This window comes from Marmota marmota, unplaced genomic scaffold (assembly GCF_001458135.2).
Source record: "Marmota marmota marmota unplaced genomic scaffold, marMar, whole genome shotgun sequence".
Lineage (NCBI taxonomy): Eukaryota > Metazoa > Chordata > Mammalia > Rodentia > Sciuridae > Marmota > Marmota marmota.
This window is the reverse complement of record NW_025999864.1, coordinates 2,232,382-2,253,407: the sequence shown is the minus strand read 5'-3', so window position 1 is coordinate 2,253,407 and position 21,026 is coordinate 2,232,382. Positions and strand designations below refer to the sequence as shown.

The following is a 21,026-nucleotide window of genomic DNA, read 5'->3' as shown; positions in this document are numbered from 1 at the left end:
TTAATAATCATTTCAGGTAATGCATACTTGGTAAGTATTTTTTAAGATACACAAAAGTATACCGTGAAAAGTAAATTTTTCTAAGTTCCCATTCTCCAAAGCAACCACTACTACTCAGAATGTATATATCTTCTCAAAAGACATTCTCTGCATTTCCAGGATTGAGGGTATGAATATATATATGGATAGAAAGCTCTCTCCCTTTTATTTTTCAAACCAGTATCTGCCTATAAGATAAAATTTCCTGGAGTCATCATTTAACCTCCTTAGCAGAAGCAGAGTTCTTGAAACTTGAGGGCATTATAGAGTGGAATATTATGTGGGTCAAGGTGCACTTCATGAAGATTGCTTGAGGTAACCTTACTGCTAGCTCTTGTGCCATATGTATAAACTGTATAAACTGCCTATCTTGTATGCAATTTGTTCAAATGGCAGATAATTGGCTGAATTAAAAGAATCAAGCAACATCCTCTTTGTAAAAAATTGAGACTCTTTCTAAAATGATCTCTACAGGGTATTTGATTATAAATAATTACCTAAAGAAAGCTAAGTTACAGCCTGACTATAATCACTAGTTTCCTGTGAAATCAAGTATCTGAAGATTAATGCCCAAGGCTGTACGTGGGCTTTTCTGTGAATTTCCTTTTTCTTGCTAGCAATTGAATATTACTTTGATAAAATGTATATAATAAAAGTAGAATATGCAGTCTTAATAACTCTCTTTCTTTTTACAGAACTGGCAAGGGAACTGAATTTTTCAGTGGATGAAATCAATCAAATACGTGTGGAAAATCCAAATTCTTTAATTTCTCAAAGCTTCATGTTATTAAAAAAATGGGTTACCAGAGATGGAAAAAATGCAACAAGTACGCTAAAATTATATTATTTTAACTTTCAAAAATGCATATATTCAACATTTTAGATAAGCCTGCTGTTAGTTCATGCAAATGCTCTGTTTTCTGCAATATAGAAAAATGAGTGATTAAAAAAAAACTAAGACTTTTGAAGTTATACTTGCTTAATTTAGTGCTGATACCGTAAAGCCCTTTGGAAAGCAAGTAGTGGGAAACTGTTTGCATTTTATCTATTCTGTCCATGACCATCCAAAAAAAAAAAAATTATGGCTTCTATATCATGGGAATATCATCTGAAACACTCTGAAGTTATTGCTATGGCCAGAGGCAGATGTGCAGGGAAGTGCGGAGAGGAGGATAGAATCTTAGGTGATCAAGTACTTGTATTCTGTGCGGCAACAGAGAATTCCCTAATACTATTGGGTCTCAAGGGGTGCACAGGGTGCCGTAGTTTGGCATGTGCTAACCCACAACAATATAGAATATGTTATTGTGGGTTTCCCTGTGTCGACTTGATTTTCAGAACTCATTAAAATGCTAAGCATTAAACATGAGGGTGACCTATTTTGACATTCTGAAAGGAAAAGGGACTTGTTTGAAGTTAGCTGGACTTCTTTTAGGTATAAAGGGATCTATTTTAAGGCCCATCCATTCTGTTACAGTGGAATGAATGCTGTTGCCTTCACACACAGCTTTACAAAGTGATTCTTAAGATCCCGACTTTCCTGCAGCAGCAAGCCCTCTAAGCCCTCTGGATGATATTGCAGATCTTGAGTAAGAAGCTGAAATGCCAGGAGGTCTGCGAAAGCCATGCATTTGTGTGGATACTGTGCTGACTCAAAGCAAATAATTTCATTGTTGTTTTTTTTTCCCCCCTCCTTTTCAGCTGATGCCTTAACTTCGGTCTTGACAAAAATTAATCGAATAGATATAGTGACTCTACTAGAAGGACCAATATTTGATTATGGAAATATTTCAGGCACCAGAAGTTTTGCAGATGAAAACAGTGTTTTCCATGATCCTGTTGATGGTAATTGAATTTAGTGTTCATATTTATTTAATCATTTGATAAAATTGAAAGTATAGTCAGACAAGGCATTCACTTAAAACCAATTAAATTGTGATTTGCTTGATTTAATTTCTGATTTTTATACCATTTTCTCTGTCAGAGGCTGCAAATAAGCATTATGACAAAAGAGCAAACTAGGTAAATATGTTATATACAGAACAAATAATGAGGTTTGAAAGTGTAAGTTAACTGAAAGAATGTTATTTTAAAAATTTATGTGAAAAACAGAAGAAATACCTCAAAATGCATTGTTTTTAATTTTAATTTTTATATTAATCTAAAAAACTAGTGATCTTTTATTCATATATAGGTAAAATACATTATGCTCCAACTTTTACCATAAAAGCAAAGTATTGAGTCTAGTTTAAGCATACAGTACAAACTGTTAAGATAAAATGTGAATTACTGTTCTGGGAACAAATATTTAAGCATGTACTGGAAAAGTCTAATGTACCAAAGTGTTATTTACTTAGCATTATTTTAACTTCAATGCTGCCATTAATACTTTGGGGAAAAAACCCTACTTGATATATTGTATAAAAAAGAGGATAATTTCTAATATAATGAGCATAGCTATCACTAATAATTAATTTTTCACATTAGCTTATGTAATTTGTCATCTTATTATATAAATTGAGACTTTTTCAGAAAAGTATTAAGAAAATCATAATTTATGTGTTTTCCAAGATAGTCACGTGTTACCTTCATGAATGGAAATTTTTTCCTACAGTGGATTTTGAGTAGAAAATGTTGATGGTGTGGAGATAAGAAAAGAATCCAGTAATATTTTTATACTGTTCCAAGTTCTGAAAAATATGGTTATTTTCATTTTTCAAATTGGCAAAGTTAGAATAACAAAGGTCATTAACTTCTAATTCTGCATATATTATATGGAAGAAAAAGCTCAAGTTCTTAGAAAGTTTTGCTTACTAAAGTTAAAATCAAGAGAATATTTAAAGCATATCTGTAGTACATGATATAAACACAGTGAATAATAAAATCAAAAGTGTTGGGGTTTTTTTTGAGCTTATAAGTTCCATAAAATCTTGGGGGCAGGTTCTCTCCAAAGCTTTGTCTTGTATGTGAGACATTATATATTGCTAATCAAACTATTTTTGCACTGTACAAATATAAATTATTGTTATAGCAAACTGATTTATTGACAAGTTTTAGCTTATAAACCATTCTAATATTCTTTTTTTGGGGAAAAAAACTAATAAAAGTATCTATAATAAAAAAGATCACCAAAATACAACATAAGTGTTGTGTTCTTAGCAGCTTCATTTAACTCAACATTTTAATATCAGGTTATCATTAAAATAAACCCACAAGGGCTTTTTTATTATTATGACTTAATATTTTGTATTCCTTATTTTTAAATTTCTTAAGGAAATTCCAAAATGAAATAAATTTCACTTGTGCAAATTATAAACTGTAGCTAATTATAAGACTCTGGTTTATAGGTGACCATAAATGAAAAAGGTCCGCTTACTTGTAGCAATTTCAATTTATAATAGCTAAGTGTATACTTACCTTGGACAAATAGGGAAGCTGCTCATATGTAACACTTTTTTAAATGTGATAGGTAATGAATTACAAAATTTGGTTTCTTGTGGCTTGCTGTATTTTGTCCACCACAATATGGATTTGGGGAATTTTTGTAGACAAATAATTCAGAAAATTATTCCTGTCTCTCCTCTTAGTGAATTTTTGTGAAACTTCCTTTCCTCACCATGACCAGACCATTGTTGACTTTTCTCTATAAGGCAGAAAAAGACTTCTGTAGTCCATACAGCAATGTTTAAAATGAGATTAGCTCCTTCCTTCCCTTTTACAAGCAGGTTAATTAATAAACTACACATATCGTAGCATTGTTGTGAATTTTCTGAGTGCTCTTGGCAAATGATTTTCCTCCTGTTTTGTGTCATTTTTTTCCTTTTAATTCGTGGTTCTAAGTGGACTCCATCACCAACTTCACCAAGACCTTCATATATTCCACAGTCCTTTCATTTCTGTTACATTATGACACCTGAAAACTTTACATGGAGTCTTTTCTACTTTGTCTTCTTTTTACATCCTTTTCCTAACAACTTTAGGTTTTTACTCAGTGCTACTGCTCCAAAATCTAATAATTATTTCTTTCCAAAGATTAAATTAATTTCTTTCCTATAAATTTCATACAAAACAATAATTAAGAATTGGGTTGTGTTGCTCATATGTACAGTTTTTTAAATAAGTTATAATTTGAATTAATTGATTAAATTTAATTAATTTACTTGGTTTCTTGTGGCTTGCTGTATTCAGTCTACCACAGTATGAATTTTGCATGCTAAAACTAGAAAGATAATAAATTTGGCCATGAAATGTGTTTTATATAATGACAACTAACTTCTTATTCAATTAGCCTGGATATTTAAGATACTGTATTTAAATTACCAAAATTGATAGCAATAATTGATAGTATTTTATTTTACTATAGTTTACACTAGTCTTATTTCATTGTATTACACTTAACTGAACTAAACCAATAAATTATCAACATTATTCTGTGATTCATCGTGCATTTTCATACCTGATATAATTTTAATCATTCCATGTGTTTTGTTTGATGTATTTTCTAATTCATTCCAGTCAGTCCAAATGTACTGTCTTCCATAGGTTATCCTTCCCTTCAAGTGGAACTGGAAACCCCCACAGGGTTGCACTACACACCACCCACCCCTTTCCAGCAAGACGATTATTTTAGTGATATCTCTAGCATAGAGTCTCCCTTTAGAACCCCCAGTAGACTGAGTGATGGGCTAGTGCCTTCTCAGGGAAGTGTAGAACATTCAGCAGATGGACCTCCAGTTGTAACTGCAGAAGACACTTCCTTAGAAGACAGCAAAATGGAAGACTCAGTGCCTTTAACAGGAATGCCTGAAGCAGTGGATGTAGATGAGAGCCAGTTGGAGGATGTGTGTCTGAGTGAGTATCCTCAATACCTCGGAAATTTGGCTGGGGTCCCAAAAGATGTTAAACCAGCAGAGCCATTGAAACAGACTAGAAAAGTAGGCATACGCTCTGAGCAGCAGGAGAAAGGAAAATCTGGTCCTGATGAGGAGATGACAGAAGAAAAACTCAAATCTCTATTTGAGGACATTCAACTTGAAGAAGGAGTAGAGTCTGAGGAGATGACAGAAGAAAAAGTACAGGCTATTCTTAAACGTGTTCAGCAAGCAGAACTGGAAATGTCTTCAATTACAGGTTGGCAGAATGAGACATCAAGTGGAAACCTAGAGTCCCCTGCTCAAGCTCGAAGAATAACTGGTGGGTTACTAGATCGACTGGATGACAGGTATGGCTCTATTTCAGGAAAAGCAAGCTGAAATGCAGGGGACCTCTGAATGCTTTGTTTTAAATAGATGTTTTTTTTAGCAATGATTCTAAATTACCAGTCAAGTTCTGGAATATTACTTTAAAGGTTGGTTCATGATTCTAATCTAGATAGGAAAAGTGAGTTTAAATTCAAATGTAATTTTCAGAACAATTGATGGTCTGAAGTAATAAGTAAAAATGTTACATACATCCCAAAGGTTTATATGTTGTCTTTACTCTAGAAGACTGTACTTTTGGGGCTGGGGATGTAACTCAATGGTGTACCACATGTCTAGCACATGTGAGGCCCCAGTACCATAGAGAGAGGCAGGGAACTATACATTTCTAGTATTTACTTGTATTATTCTTTTCATATAGCCAGTAATTAATGTTTAAGACACTTTAATAAATGAAAGTCCAAATCTTTTAAGAATATAAACATTTCTTGTTTCTGAGCTACAAATATAATGCTCAAAATACAAAACATTGAAATACATCCAGGCACAGTGACATATGCCTGTAGTCTCATCAATGTAGGAGGCTGAGACAGGAGGACTGCAAGTTTGAGGCCATCCTGGGTAACTTAGTGAGAATGTGTCTCAAAAGGAAAAGGGCTGAGTATGTAATTGAGTGGTACAGTGCCCTGTAGTTTATTCTCCAGTACAAATCATAGTAATAATCAATACATTCCATCATCCGGCAATAACCATCATTAAAATTTTGGTGAAAATGCTAGAGGCATAGCTAGAAGCATGTAGATCACATGCTTAATATACGCAAGGGCCAACACCAATCACCGACACCAAAAAAGAAAAACAAAATAATGGATTCCCTATCTTCTATGTACATTTTAGAAAGTGCAGAGAAGAAATGGTATCTTTCCTGCCATAGTAATAAAAACTTAACATTTTATGTCCTTCCAGTTTTCTATACGTAACTCTCTACTTCAAAAATATTGCCATCTCTCTCATTTGTTATTTATAACCAAAATAATTCCCTAAACATGAATCTGGCTTATTTTTATACTGACCCTGATCTAGAATGATAAGAAGTCTAGAGATCCTCAGACATTTGGTCAAATCCCACCACTACTAGGTACACATTTTGTGACTGGATGAATTTCTAATCTCTAACAATGTTACTTTGCTCATCTTTAAACTACTACTTCCCTCAAAAAGAAAGCATGTATCATACCTACAACATGACTAGAGCAAATAGTAATCTTTTAGTAATGGTGGCATTATTTTTATTGACCCACATGTCAGACTAAAATATTTTTACTTCAGTGGCAGCTAGTAAAAGCCTTAGGTTGGATTCAAGAAACTGATATTATTTTATAACCATGTGAAATATTTCCATATTGCTGATAAATCTCTTGCTCAGTAAAAATTCCCAAAGAGGGACTTTATAAAATTTGCAAAGAGAAGTTTATGAACTCCTTTTGCAAAATGAAGTCATCAATAAATTCTCTATATAGGCTACCAAAGAATCTACTACAAAGAAGACAAATAGTGGTAACTCTGATGTCTGTGTTCAGATATAATTTGTAATTGCATATTAGAAAGCGGATTTAGATATAGGAAAAGGTTCATTATTATTAACTGGCTAACATCCTTTATTTAATATAGGCTCTGCCAGTGAATTATATTGAAAAATTACTGAGTCATCTTGCTCCATAAAAGTAAGAAAATGATAGTGACTTCTGGTATAATCATATGTAGGGAAATTTAGTTGATAAATATAATTCTATTCCCCTATCCACATTGCTTAAGTCATAAAAGTAAATATCCTATACTACTTCAAAGTCTGCTGAGATTGTTGTTACACTAAAATGGGGTGTGCTATTTTAAAGTCCTTTAAAAAAAAATGTTCTGCTAACCAGATTTTGATTTAAAGTAGGCGCACACACTTTTATACATATTTTACATATACATAAAATACTGCACTAGTCATTGCCTTCTATAGACAAGACATGAAAAACAGTATACAAATTACAAAACAGTGAATATAGTTTATACTAAAGCTAGCATAAAACTAGTGTACATTAATATACTGAAACAAGTAAAAAAAACTTGAAGTCTATTTAAAAGAAAGTGAGTCTTGGAAAAGAAACCAGTTCTCACAGGAAGTAGAAACAAAGGGAGTGCACCAACACTGATCACCAATAAGGTCAAGAGTGGAGAAAGATGAGTTTCAGGGAAAGCTGTTATGATTGAATAAGTGTGATGGCTGGATTCATAACTGAAAACAAAGAGCTAAAATTTGGGGTTCTGTGATGCTAGAGTTTCAAGAATCGTTTGTCTTTTGTCAGGAAGTTTTGTGTTTTGTTTTTTGACTGTGATATGATAGGAATTTGAAATAACCTTCCCTTTTAATTACTGGTATTGGAACTCTTAAGTATATCCACAAACAATTTAAGATGTAGAATATAAGTAGCTCTTGAATTACAATTAAAACCTGGCATGGGCCAGTCATGGTGGCAAATGCCTGTCAACCCAGCAACTCAGGAGGCTGAGGCAGGAGGATTTCAAGTTCAAGCCCAGACTCCACAATTTAATGAGGCCCTAAGCAAATAACAAAACCCTGTCTCAAGACAAAAAATAAAAATGGTAGAGATGTGGTTAAACACCCTAGGTTTAATACCAGGTTTAACAAACAAACAAACAAAAAACTGGCATGACTAGTCAGTTGTGATGTAGGGGATGCCTGGAACCTATACATACTTCCTCATACACCCACCTAGGAAAGTCCCTCAGTTTAGATTCAGTCACCAGATTTTTCATGTCTTCAGAAATACTTTAGAAGCTCCAAAGTTTTAACAGCCATTCTTAAGTCATATGTTGCCATTGTAAATTTGCACATTTTATCGTTTGCAGCCCTGATCAGTGCAGAGATTCCATTACCTCATATCTCAAAGGAGAACCTGGAAAATTTGAAGCTAATGGAACCCATGCAGAAGTCACACCTGAAGCAAAGACAAAATCTTACTTTCCAGAATCCCAAAATGATTTAGGAAAACAGAGTGCTAAGGAAACTCTGAAACCCAAAATACACGGATCTGGTCGTGCTGAGGAACCAACATCACCACTAGCAGCATATCAGAAATCTCTGGAAGAAACCAGCAAGCTTGTAATAGAAGAGCCTAAACCCTGTGTGCCTGTCAGTATAAAAAAGATGAGTAGGACTTCTCCTGCTGATGGCAAGCCAAGGCTTAACCTCCATGAAGAAGAGGGATCTAGTGGGTCTGAGCCAAAGGTATGTCCTCTGGTCATCCAGAATGTCATCATAAAAATTAAAAGTATTGATGTTTTGCTTCTTTTGATTACTCCCACAGCACAGGACTTAAGATTCTATTTCTAAATTATAAAAAGTTGTGGCAAAAACGGTGGAAGTAAAGGAAATGCTGAGTAAAACATGCCATTTGATCAGACCTTCATTCATTGGGTAGAGAAAAAAATAAGCATCTCGTTAGCCCTTTTCAGGAGACATTAAGTAACGAGCTTGAAGTCCAATACTATTGGAGGTTTAGGTTTTCCAACTCCAAACCCAGTGTTCTCTCTTACGGAAGGATAATTCAGATCTTTTTGATTTGGGGGCATAATTTAAAGAGTATACAGCATCATAACCATCTAAGAGTTCTATAAGTTCTTTTGTCTGAAAGCGTTTTGAAAATTGAAGAGATGCAATTACCAGGTACGGTATGAGGTGGGTTGGCAGCAGTTATAAATTTATAGTTAGTTATCAACTTAAAAATGTTTTAATTACTAGAAGAAGAATCATCTTTCTGTGATAGAATTATAAACTTGCTCTTTATATTGATATGTTTTGTGGTATCACCTAATGGATTTTTAAAAATTCTTTGAGGCTGACCATTTTTTGATATTAAAACATTTAAGCTGAAATTGCGACTCCAAGATGGACATAAGAAAATGAGATATTTTTTCCTACTTTTTTTTTTTTTTTTTTTTAGAGTAGAAATTAGAAGTTTATTAAAGGACAGCAGAAAAGACTTCTCCCGGAGGAAGAAGGGGACCCAAGAGGTGGAATCCTTTTCCTACTTTTCATGCTCTCAATTTTTGTGTATTTTGGTCACCTATGCAACAGATATATAAACACTTAGAAAAGACTTTTTTTTTTTGTCAAACAGTGAATTCACGATTTATTTGAGGTTTAGAAAAACTTCAGCATATACTCCCAGTCACTCTCTGTGAATTTATCAACAAATCATATCCTTTTCTTTCTGTAAACTTCTCTTTTGGTTATTTTTCTGCTTGTTATAAGCTTTATGGTTTGAGTGTTTCTCCAGCTTTTTACTTCTTTCTTGATAAGTGTAGTTTGGAATCTTGATTTTTCTCTTTGAATTAACTCAGTATATTTAAGCAGAATGAATTTGGATAGACTATTCCCTTTTAAGATGAGCCTACAAAATATAGGGAGAAGCAATAACTGGTTTTTACCTGTAAAGACATATTATGCAAAAGCCTATTAAAAATCAACATAGACATTCTGCAAGTTACTGTATGATATAAATAAGCACCGATACGTGTGTACGTGTGCACATCTCTTGGCCATTGGGAAACCATACTAGCATTAGCATAAAAGGAGGTTGAAAGTGGAAACTCAGTTGGGTTCATTAGTAATGGAAACAAATTTTTATTAGAAAATGCTTTCAAGATTGCTTATAAATTAATCTGTATCTTTGGTACTGGTTCAGTCCTACTCTAATGATTAAACACTAGATATCATAAATAATCTATAATGAAGTTAAAGCTTTTGGGAGATATGAGTGACCTCACAAGAAATCCAAAGGTGTTCATCATATGTCTTTCATAGATCTATCACAGTATGTAGCAACCAACTAGGTCATCTGATGTATGATCTCAGAAAACAGTCCCCTTTTTATCCCCTAAAAAATCAGGTCAAAAGTCCCGGTGCTGCTCTTACACGGATGACTGCTTGCTGTTACAAGGTAAAAGTCTATTTTCTCCCTCTTTTTATACAGCAACACATTTTCAGGAATACTGAGAAAATTCCATTTATACTACTAAAATATCCCCCTTTACCAGTTTCTAGGGAATTCTCTTAAAGGAATTCTTTGAAATCCTACTACTGTCTTCTATTTACCTTAAGGCTACCAGACTACATCGAAAAAGTAGAAACAAACTTGACCAAATGGCCACTTTTTCTTTATGTCGTCTTTATGTAAGGGCTTGCATGGTCTCAGGATTCTTGAAAGGACTATTATCTAACTGACAACTAGGTGTGTTGTTGGTATTTCCAATAATATGTTCTTCTGCTTTTAATTTACTCAAATTTTTCCCAAAATAAGATTCTTTCTGTGAATAATTCAAAATCATTTTTTACTTTTGCCTCATCCAAATTCTGGAACTGAAATTCTTGCTGAAATTTTAAAAATATAATAGGGAACTTGGCTTTCAAATTCTTCATTTCTTACAAGGATACTAGCTGCTATTTCCTCTGGAAAACATTATTCAATGGAATATTTTGTTCAGGTGAAATGCCCTATAAAATCAATGTTGCTATTAATTTAATATACTTGTCAAATTTATCTTTGGTGGGGAAAAAAGGGGCTTACTTTATTATCTATGCAACTAACATTTCATAAGTTATTTTATCTAACACCTATACTTGCTCTTGCAATTTTGTGTTTTTCCCCCACTGTTTACACACATTCTTACTTTTCCAATAGATATTAACTATAACTCTTATCTCTAGATTTGAGGTAATTACCAGAATTCCACCATTATAATTTAGAAATTCAATAAATACTCTTTACCATGACCCTTATTCAAAAATCCAAAAAATATTTCCCCTTTGAATTATGAACTATTTGCCACTTTAGTTTTTCCTGATTCCTACCCTTATTGCCTAAAATTTTGTGCAATTACTACATTCTTATCTACTCCATATTCTTTGAGTGTTCTCAGTTCTAATTTCATATCAGATTGTTAAGTTGTCAATCCTTCATTCAATTGCATAAAATTAGTATTAGCTGTATTGATAATATTCTGCTGATACAAATTTGTGTGTCACATTATGCTGATGTAAATTTCAAAATAATTGTTGATAAAGATGTCAAATTTGACCAAAATTTCATTTGAGTCAGAATGACTTGGTAGACTGAGTGAAATGTGACCCAGAATATAAGGTAATACATTCAAGGCAAATGTATATTTAAAACTATTGAAAAGGGAATATAAGTTTCTACAAACTGATAGTTTTTAATTTCAGAAGCCAAAAGGCTCTATAATTATTTTTAATAAATTATAATTTAATTATCTTGCTCTTTACCTATAGTATATGTCCATATATATACACACGCATATACAAGCTTGGAATCCTGCTCAAAATTTTTCTTCTACTTAAATTTATCTTAGTATTCTCACAAACATACATAATAATATTCCTTAGTAGGGGAAGAACAGCAAGTAAATAATTTTCTTGATTTCCCTTCTCAGCAGTGTCTTTTATTTTAAATGTGATGGTAAAATTATACTAAAAATGCATTTATCAGGACTTAAGAGACAGTGAGAGTGATTCAAGCTCAGAGGAGGAACGGAGAGTCACTACCCGAGTTATTCGCCGGCGTTTGATTATTAAGGTATCCCGCAGCCAGATCATTATGGGCCACTGCCATATTACTAGAAATCTCTTTCATGTGGTTTTGAAAATTCAGCATGCTTGGTAACTAAATGACTCTGTGTATGTTTCTTTGCATACTTGAAAGTTTACAAAAAATTTAAAAAGGAAACCCATGTTGCATGGAAGTGAATATTTTATATAGACCTGTTTGACATGTGAGAGTTGCAATTTTATCTGAGAATTCTTGGTTTTGTATCCTCCTTTTCTTGGAGAAGTGTTATATGTGTCAACAAAGATTCTATCTTGGTGAGAGCGTAGTTCATATCAAATGAAATGTTCACTGAAGCCTCAGCCAAAGGAGGCAAGATAAAGAAGAAAGATAATGAAAATTTTTAAGTGCAAATCAGTCTTTATTATGAGAATTTTAGGTTATAGTCTGGCATGAATATATGTGGCATAACACAAGTAAAGCAAAAATTTCTGAAATAGGTTTTTAAAATTTAGTTTAATTATTTATTTTAGATTGAACCCAAGGCCTCATGCATGCAAGGCAAGCACACTATTACTGAGCTATACCCCCAGTCCTGAAATGTATTTTTAATGGTACTAACATGCACCAAAAAGCTGCACTTGTAAGTATAGAAAACAACTTTTTGTTAGAAAAGTATAATTCCACTCTACTACAGCACAATTAAAAACATTATGAATATTTGACGCACCAATCTTACACATGGTCAAGTCCATGAGGATGCTCCTTGCAGTGTGCCACTTGTCCATTACTTTGTCTTTAGATAGACCTTTCTTGAGGTTAGAATAATTGAGTGCAGAGGACCAAGAAGTGAGTTTCAAGGCACAGAAGAACACTGAATATCATCCCAATAACTTGGGGCTTCTTTGTTAGTAGCTCTGTAGAGAATGATAAACTCTTTGCAATAGACATTTCTCTAACTTATTCAAGTCCAAAAGTGTCAGGAAACTCAACAGAAATTTTGCATACCCAAAATGTCTTAATCCTGCTGCTTTGTACTTTTTCACTAAGAACAGATGAAAGAAGACAGTATAACTTTTTTAAGACTCTGGAAACAGAAGTTTGAGCTGTCCCCCATATCAACTATGAGATCAGTAGGGTGCCCTTAATAAACCAACTATCGCTTCTTTGGAAATATGACTTATTGCTGTCTAGCATATTTATAAAGATTCAGCCTGCTTAGTAAAATCCTATTGGCTTCATAGAGCAGAGGAGTTCAATTCTTCTCAAATACCCGCTTCTTGATGTTGGTGTAGTTTTAGATTAAATGAGTGAAATCATCAGAGAATAGGTTTTATAACTGGGGAGAGCATTGTATAACAAATCATAAACAAGCTTTGAGAAATGCCTTTTACATGTGATAAGAAATCAAAGGCTTAGAATAACTACAATTGTCATTCAAAATTATAGGCATAACACAAAAAGTACTTTGTTACATATATAGAATCCTTTCCAGTTAATATTTTTCTGTTCTGATTTTTGGAGCAGTTGAAAAGAGGAAAGCAACAGATGTGATTCTTTACTCCATATGGTGTTATCTTTCTAAATAAAGTAAGAGCTTAAGGACTACACGTAGTATATGGTAAATATGACATCAGAATCACATCTGTCACAAACATGAAATGTTAGGACCTAAAGGTGTCATCAAGACTGAAATTATTCTTTTTTCCTTGATCACAATACTGGATACTGGAGATTAACTGACTTACTCAAAATCACATAGCTGGGCGGCAGTAGCTCTGGGACCAGATCCCTTACCCTATATTGAAGTGATTTTCCCACAACACTACAGTTCTCTCCCAGAACAAAAAAAAAAAAAAAAAAAGGAATACCTTTTACTAAACTATCAGGTGTTTGGCTATTCAGACATTTCCAGTAGCACATAAGAGGGCAGTGTTAGACTGTCATTGGTGAAGACTATTTGGTGGGGCTAGAACTTAACCTACTTCATGGATGCTATCTGTCTCTTCACTGAACCAGCAGAGTTACACTCATGGCCACAGTAATCCTACTAGCATCTCGGCACTGAAATGTCTTTTGGGTTATGCCATGCCTCCTTGGGGGATACTTCCAAGCAAGGCTAGCTCAAAGAAACAGCATGTGTGCTAAGGATTCCATTGCCACAATCTGGGCAAGTCTTGGTATTCAATTTGTACTGTCATCCCACTTATTGTACAATTTTTACTTTCATAGCAAATATGTTTTAAAAAGGTCCACCTATTTTCAGAACCCTAGGGAACAGTTAACAAATTCTATTATGGACCTTGAAATCTCATCAGTATATTCATTTATTTCTATATAATTTGATAATTCCATAGTGATTTCAAATGCTTAAAAGCAATTTAAGTTTTAGCCTATCTTGTGAGCTTGTTTTTTTAATTTGCTTAGCAGAATCAGTGATTGTCAAAAACCAACTTACAAACTATTGCAAAGTTTGAAAAGATTCAAATATCTGAATTTTTATTTCAATTTTCAACAATTTTTACTGGCTTTCTAAATAAGAGTTTACATATCTTTTTCCCAAAATCAAGCAGTTCAAAGTATATAAAGTTCTATCTACCCATACCATTTCTCAGAGGTAGCCACTGTGCATAAGCTTCAGATTGTTTTTACATATCTAAGCCTAAATGTGTGTGTGTGTATACAATTATAGGTACACAAACTAAGGTAATGGATTCATACATAATACTTAGTGACCTGCTTTTTGTAAAATGTCATTCCCCCATATCTATTTTAAAATAAAATTATATTTTTCCCTAATATATGAAACCAACCATAGAAAATATCAGTAACACTCCCATAAAATACTTAATCCTGATCATAGTGCATTTAGATATGAGACCTCTACATTTTTCCGATTTTCTTCTCTTTTGTGTTACTTGAAGCAAGATTAAGGAAGAGCCAAACCTGTACCACATGAGGCAAAATGAGTCATGCATCCATGATCAATAAGAATACAAAGTCACTTTCTAATAATAAAAAAATGAGAATATTGTTAGCAAAACAAGAGTGTTTTACTCTTCATTCTGTTACCTTTCTACTGGTTCTGACTTGAAGCAATCAGAATTTCCCTCACCATTGGAACTGATAAAATGATCAGGGCCACTATCATTCTCATGCCAGTAACCCTGAAAGAGCTAGAATGCAGCAATCCTTGTGATCTGCTATTTTTCCCAGAAAAACCACAACTGCACACTGTAGTGTAGCAATATCCCTTTCACAAGAAGTTTAAACAACAGGTCAGTAGTTCCCTGGAATACAAGTTCCCACTTAAGATATTTATCCTTGTTCCCCAAAACCATAAGTGGCACAAATCTGAAGTTGAACACTAGTAAAGAAGGTAATGTTATTTTTTTAAATATATGACAGCGGATTGAGTCACAATTCTTATTACACATATAGGACACAATTTTTTTCATACCTCTGTTTGTATATGAAGTATGTTCACACCAATTCATGTCTTCATACATGTACTTTAGATAATGATGTTCATAACATTCCACCATCATTGCTAAGCCCATGCCCCCCTCCCATCCCTCTTCCCTATCTAGAGTTTGTCTATTCCTCCCATACTCCCACTCCCTACCCTACTATGAGTCAGTCACCTTATATCAGAGAAAACATTCGACATTTGTTTTGGGGGGATTGGCTAACTTCACTTAGCATTATCTTCTCCAGCTACATCCATTTACCTGCAAATGTCGTGATTTTATTGTCTTTTATTGCTGAGTAAAATTCCATTGTGTATATATGCCACATTTTTTAAATTCTTTCATCTACTGAGGGGCATCTAGTTCGGTTCCACAGTTTAGCTATTATGAATTGTGCTGCTGTAAACATTGATGTGGCTGTGTCCCTATAGTATACTGTTTTTAAGTCCTTTGGGTATAGACCGAGGAGAGAAATAGCTGGGTCAAATGGTGGTTCCATCCCAAGTTTTCCAAGGAATCTCCATACTTCTTTCCATATTGGCTGTACCAATTTGCAGTCCCACCAGCAATGTATGAGTGTGCCTTCCCCCCACATCCTCACCAACACTTATTGTTTGTCTTCATAATAGCTGCCATTCTGACTGGAGTGAGATGGTATCTTAGAGTAGTTTTGATTTGCATTTCTCTAATTGCTAGAAATGATGAACATTTTTTCATATATTTGTTGATTGAATATCCTCTTCTGAGAAGTGTCTGTTCAGGTCCTTGGCCCATTTATTGATTGGGTTACTTGTGTTTTTGGTATTTAGATTTTTGAGTTCTTTATATACCCTAGAGATTAGTGCTCTCTCTATCTGATGTGTGAGGGGTAAAAATTTGCTCCCAGGATGTAGGCTCACTGTTCACCTCACAGATTGTTTCTTTTGCTGAGAAGAAACTTTTTAGTTTGAGTCCATTCCATTTATTGATTCTTGGTTTTAATTCTTGTACTACAGGAGTCTTATTAAGGAAGTTGGGGCCTAATCTCACATGATGAAGATTAGGACCTACTTTTTTTCTGTTAGACACAGAGTCTCTGTTTTAATCCCTAGATCCTTGATCCATTTTGCGTTAAGTTTTAAGCATGATGAGAGATAGGGGTTGCATATGGATTTCCAGTTTTCCCAGCACCATTTGTTGAAGATGCTATCTTTTCTCCAATGCATGTTTTTGGCAACTTTGTCTAATATAAGATAATTGTAATTTTGTGGGTTAGTCTGTGTGTCCTGTATTCTGTACCATTGGTCTGCCACTCTGTTTTGGTGCCAATAGCATGCTGTTTTTGTTACTATTGCTCTATAATATAGTTTAAGGTCTGGTATAGTGATGCCACCTACTTCACTCATCCTGCTAAGGATTGCTTTAGATATTCTGGTTCTTTTATTTTTCCAGATGAATTTCATGATTGCTTTTTCTATTTCTATGAGGAATGCCATTGAGATTTTGATTGGAATTGCATTAAATCGGTTTAGTACTTTTGGTAGTATGGTCATTTTGATAATATTAATTCTGCCTATCCAAGAGCAAGGTAGATCTTTCCATCTTCTAAGGTCTTATTTGATTTCTTTCCTTAGGGTTCTGTAGTTTTCATTGTATAGATCTTTCACCTCTTTCATTGATTCCCAAGTATTTTTTTTTTTTTTGAGGCTATTGTAAATGGGATAGTTTTCCTAATTTCCCTCTCAGAGGATTTGTCATGGATATACAGAAATGCCTTTAATTTATGGGTGTTGATTTCATAACCTGCTACTTTGCTCAATTCATTTACTAGTTCTAGAAGTTTAAAAAAAAAAGAAGGTAATGTTATTATAGATACAGTCCAAGTGTTCTTCTCCATGCAGTTTTTCTTTTTATATAATCATAGCACTCATGAAGCAATATTAAGGAATTGTCTGAATCCATCAAACTGCTTATGAACAAGAGAACATGAGCCCAGCCTGGGATTTGAGAATTTATTCCATTTTAACTTACCAGAGGAAGAGCTTTAAGAATTTACCTCTTCTAAATCCAAACAGTTACTAACCAAAATCAGTACCAAAGGAATTTAATATAATTTTCCCCCTACTTTGGACAGTCAGTCATTGCATAAGACCCCTTCACTTCATAGTAGTATTTTTGAACTATGTCTTCATGAGACATATTTCCTCACTTATCTTAAGACCTGTGAAAAGCTCATTCTTAATTAGAACTTTGGGGACATAGCTCAGTGGTAGAGTGTTTGCCTAACAAGCATAAAGCCCTGGGTTCAATCCCCAGCACTGTCAAAAATAAAATAAATAAAAATAAGACTTTCTCTGTATCCTGAATTTTTTTCATAGTCTTTCACGAAATGTATATATACCCTTAATAAGTTAGTTTTTAAACTATTAAGGGTGATAAATATCATGCCCCAACTAAGGTACTCTCTTAAATTAGACAAAACTTAATCTACAAAATCTCTATAGATATACATAACTAAAGAAGAAACATTGCACTCTGAGATGATCAAGTCAGAGCCGTAATCCACTAAAACTTTTCAATAAAGCCTTTTGGCGTTTCTGTGTGTGTGATTTCATTCTACAATTATATATTTCCAGATTCTTCCTTTTTGGCATTTTGTTGTTGTCTGTCCTATACATGCTTGAATAGATGTTTGAGGTTTAATGCTTAAAGGTTGTTGGCTGCAAAATAACCATCAGTGAAGCCAGTCTTTCCCCGTCATGTTGGAGTAGCAAGTAGAATTCGCTACTGCCTTTTCTCAAATTCCAGAGCATGTGTGTGGTTTTTGGAGTGGTGTGGAGATCTCTCCTTCTAGTATTGTTGCTAACCTGTATACCACATCCTTTAGGGAGAGGAAGCAAAAAACATTCCTGGTGAATCTGTCACAGAAGAACAATTCACTGATGAAGAAGGCAACCTCATCACCAGAAAAGTAATTAATCAATGAGTTTTAAGCTTCTCTTGGAATTTAAATTTTCTGCATTAAAAATCACATGATTTTCATACTATAGGGTCACCTCTTAAAACAGAAAAATCTCTATTGTTCACTATTGCTTCCTGCAGATCACTCGGAAAGTAATAAGACGAATTATCCCACAAGAGAGAAAACAGGATGAAGTGGTAATACAGAGAGACTGCCAAGGAAAAAGTAGATGATAAAAGCTTTGTGCACTCCATAAAAAAGCTGCTAACGGACTGGCATCTGCAGTGTGGCAGCTTGAAGCATTTGCTGCTTTTGATATATGCATTTGACCAGGGTCAAATTAAAAGGCTTTTCTTCCTAACATTCCTTAATGTTATATATTTTTTACTATCTTCCTTCACAAACATGAGTTCATTTATTTGGTGACAGAATGTGCTAGTTTGAAAGAGAGGAAGATAATAAAACCTTTTGCCACCTACAAACCCCCCTTGGGAGTGGCCAAGCCCTAAACAGGACTGACCTTCAACTGAGTGCCTGCCTGGGAAATGGATGGAGTACACTCCAAAGGACAGGAGTTGAATAGCTGGGTGGCAAAAGCTCAGTTCACAATCCTGATATCAGATCCATACATTTTCCCTTTCCAAAATATTCTACGGGGAAATCTGAATTACATTTTTGCCTAAAGAGGTTCCCCTCTTTAGGTTTCCCTATTTCCAATGTGCCAGTTACAAAACCAGACTCAACACTGAGCAGTGCAGTTCACCCAATAAAGCCCCATCTCTCAAAGAAAACATCTAGTTATTTATCATTTGTTTCCCACATTTTTACCCTTTCTTATTTATTTTTGTATTTTTAATTGTAGATTGACACAATACCTTTATTTTTTTTGTATGGTGCTAAGGTTCAAACCCAGTGCCTCACGTATGCTAGGCAAGCGCTCTACCACTGAGCTACCACTCCATTCCTACCCTTTCTTATTTAGTAGATTATGTTTACATAAGAAAAAAGTGAAAATTTCTCAGGACTACATGAGAAAAAAAAAATCAAAGGATATTTTCTGTTACATATAGGATAAAAACTACTATTTGTACAAAAGCCTCACTCTCAAGAGAAATGTGTTCCTGGGGTTCAGTGAAGAAAGATCTTGTTTTATGGAAAATCAATGCCGCCTTGGTCTAGGAACAAGGGGACTGTCTTGGTAATTCTACAGACCTCAGAAGAAGAACAGACCCTCAGATCTATAGCATTTCCATGTTATTTAGTTCTTGATTAGTGCTTTACTGAGAAATTTCTTTCTCATTATATCATAACTTCAAGTTCAGCTGGCTTAAAAAAATCACAAATTGTGATTTTTTTTTTAATTGGGGTTTGGTTGTCTTGTGAGCTTTAATGACAATTTCTTGTAGATTTTTTTTAAATGTATCACTAACCTGCTGAATTATTGTGAAGTACAGTTATCTCATATTTATCTTTATGATGCTTTTGCTTGCTTCCATGATGCTAAGCTGTGTGGTTAAGCCAAAGAGATTGTATGTCTTTTTGGATTTGAAGTAACAAAGTGCTTTAAACAGTTTCACTTATCCTAATCCAGCTTCCAGGGACCAGAGTGGAAACTATAACTAAAACTCTTTCACCACAAAATCTTAACATGTACATTCCTTTTAAAGCAGGGAGAAGGTTATAAGGTGAAGATGAAGAAAGAAATACGGCATGTGGAAAAGAAGAGCCACTCCTAACAGTGAACGGTCAGTCAAGGTGTGAAGTGTGCTCCTATCCAAGACAGAGGGACTTGAATTCCTCTGAAGCTTCTAAATTTCCCTAAAAAAAGTGATTCAGATCTTCCCCTTCATCCTTTTCACTGAATTTCAACTTGGAAAAATCCAATGAGTTGTTCACTTTCTTTTTGTTTTTGGAGGCATACACACACACACACGCTTCACTCTAATTATAGTCCATAAATTCTCTCCTTGAAAATTAGGCAGGAATTTAAATATAAATGATGTCTGCAAAAGTAAATAGTAATTTTTGAGTCTTCTGTTCTCCAAGAGCAGAAGCTCACTATGAAATGCAGTAGGCATATATAATCTAACAGGAAGATTATTCAGCAACAAATAATTCTCACAAATGTACTCTTCAGAGTTGTATTAATTAGGCTTTCACAATTTTAGCATCTGAGGATATACTTTTGGTTGAAAGATAGTACCAAGTCAAAATAAGTCAAGTTCTTGTTTTATATTAAAAACAAAAAATATGTAGTTAATTAAATGGAACGCTGTTTTGAGTACTGGGGCTTAAATTCAAGGCCTCATGCTGGCTAGGCATGTTCTTTACCACTGAGCTATATCCCCAGTACTTTTTTGAGACAGGGTCTTGCAACGTTACCAAGGTTCTCACTAAATACCTAAGGTGGCCTTGAGCTTGTGATTCTCCTGCCTTAGCATCCCAAATCACTGGGATTATAGGCAGGTGACACTACACTCAGCTGTTTTAATTTTTTTAAAAAAATGTTAATAAGTGAACTTTCTTTAAATTTTCTAGACTTTACAACTGACATTACTTTACTTTAATATTGTTTTTCTGAATTTTTACATTGACCTGTTTCTTTCTACTTGGCTACAATTAGTAAGGCCATTTGGGGGCTGGGCATGGTTGCACACACAATCCCAGCTAGTGAGGAGGCTGAGGCAAGAGGAGTATAAGCTCAAGGTGAGCCTGGCAATTTAGTGAGATCCTGTCTCAAAAT

At 34.3% G+C, this 21,026-nt stretch overlaps 1 protein-coding gene and 1 non-coding gene across 50 annotated transcripts in view; both read left to right on the top strand.

The window, feature by feature from the left end:
• Ank3 (ankyrin 3) overlaps positions 1 to 21,026 on the top strand; it is a 503,325-nt gene that overhangs the window by 471,581 nt on the left and 10,718 nt on the right. For 30 of the 49 annotated variants that reach the window (XM_048814103.1, XM_048814128.1, XM_048814115.1 and 27 more), the window contains 5 exons: positions 735 to 866; positions 1,741 to 1,884; positions 5,170 to 5,260; positions 8,157 to 8,535; positions 19,951 to 20,038. In XM_048814103.1, the coding sequence (XP_048670060.1) occupies positions 735 to 866; positions 1,741 to 1,884; positions 5,170 to 5,260; positions 8,157 to 8,535; positions 19,951 to 20,019 (815 nt within the window). In that variant the 3' untranslated portion in view covers positions 20,020 to 20,038. Of the gene's footprint in view, positions 1 to 734; positions 867 to 1,740; positions 1,885 to 4,581; positions 5,261 to 8,156; positions 8,536 to 10,198; positions 10,250 to 11,815; positions 11,903 to 18,208; positions 18,293 to 18,423; positions 18,481 to 19,950; positions 20,039 to 21,026 lie in introns of all 49 variants that reach the window. The other 19 variants (XM_048814225.1, XM_048814255.1, XM_048814262.1 and 16 more) reach the window with 8 other exon arrangements.
• Trnav-aac lies at positions 17,571 to 17,648 on the top strand. Its single transcript has one exon. It is a non-coding gene; the product is annotated as a tRNA-Val (tRNA).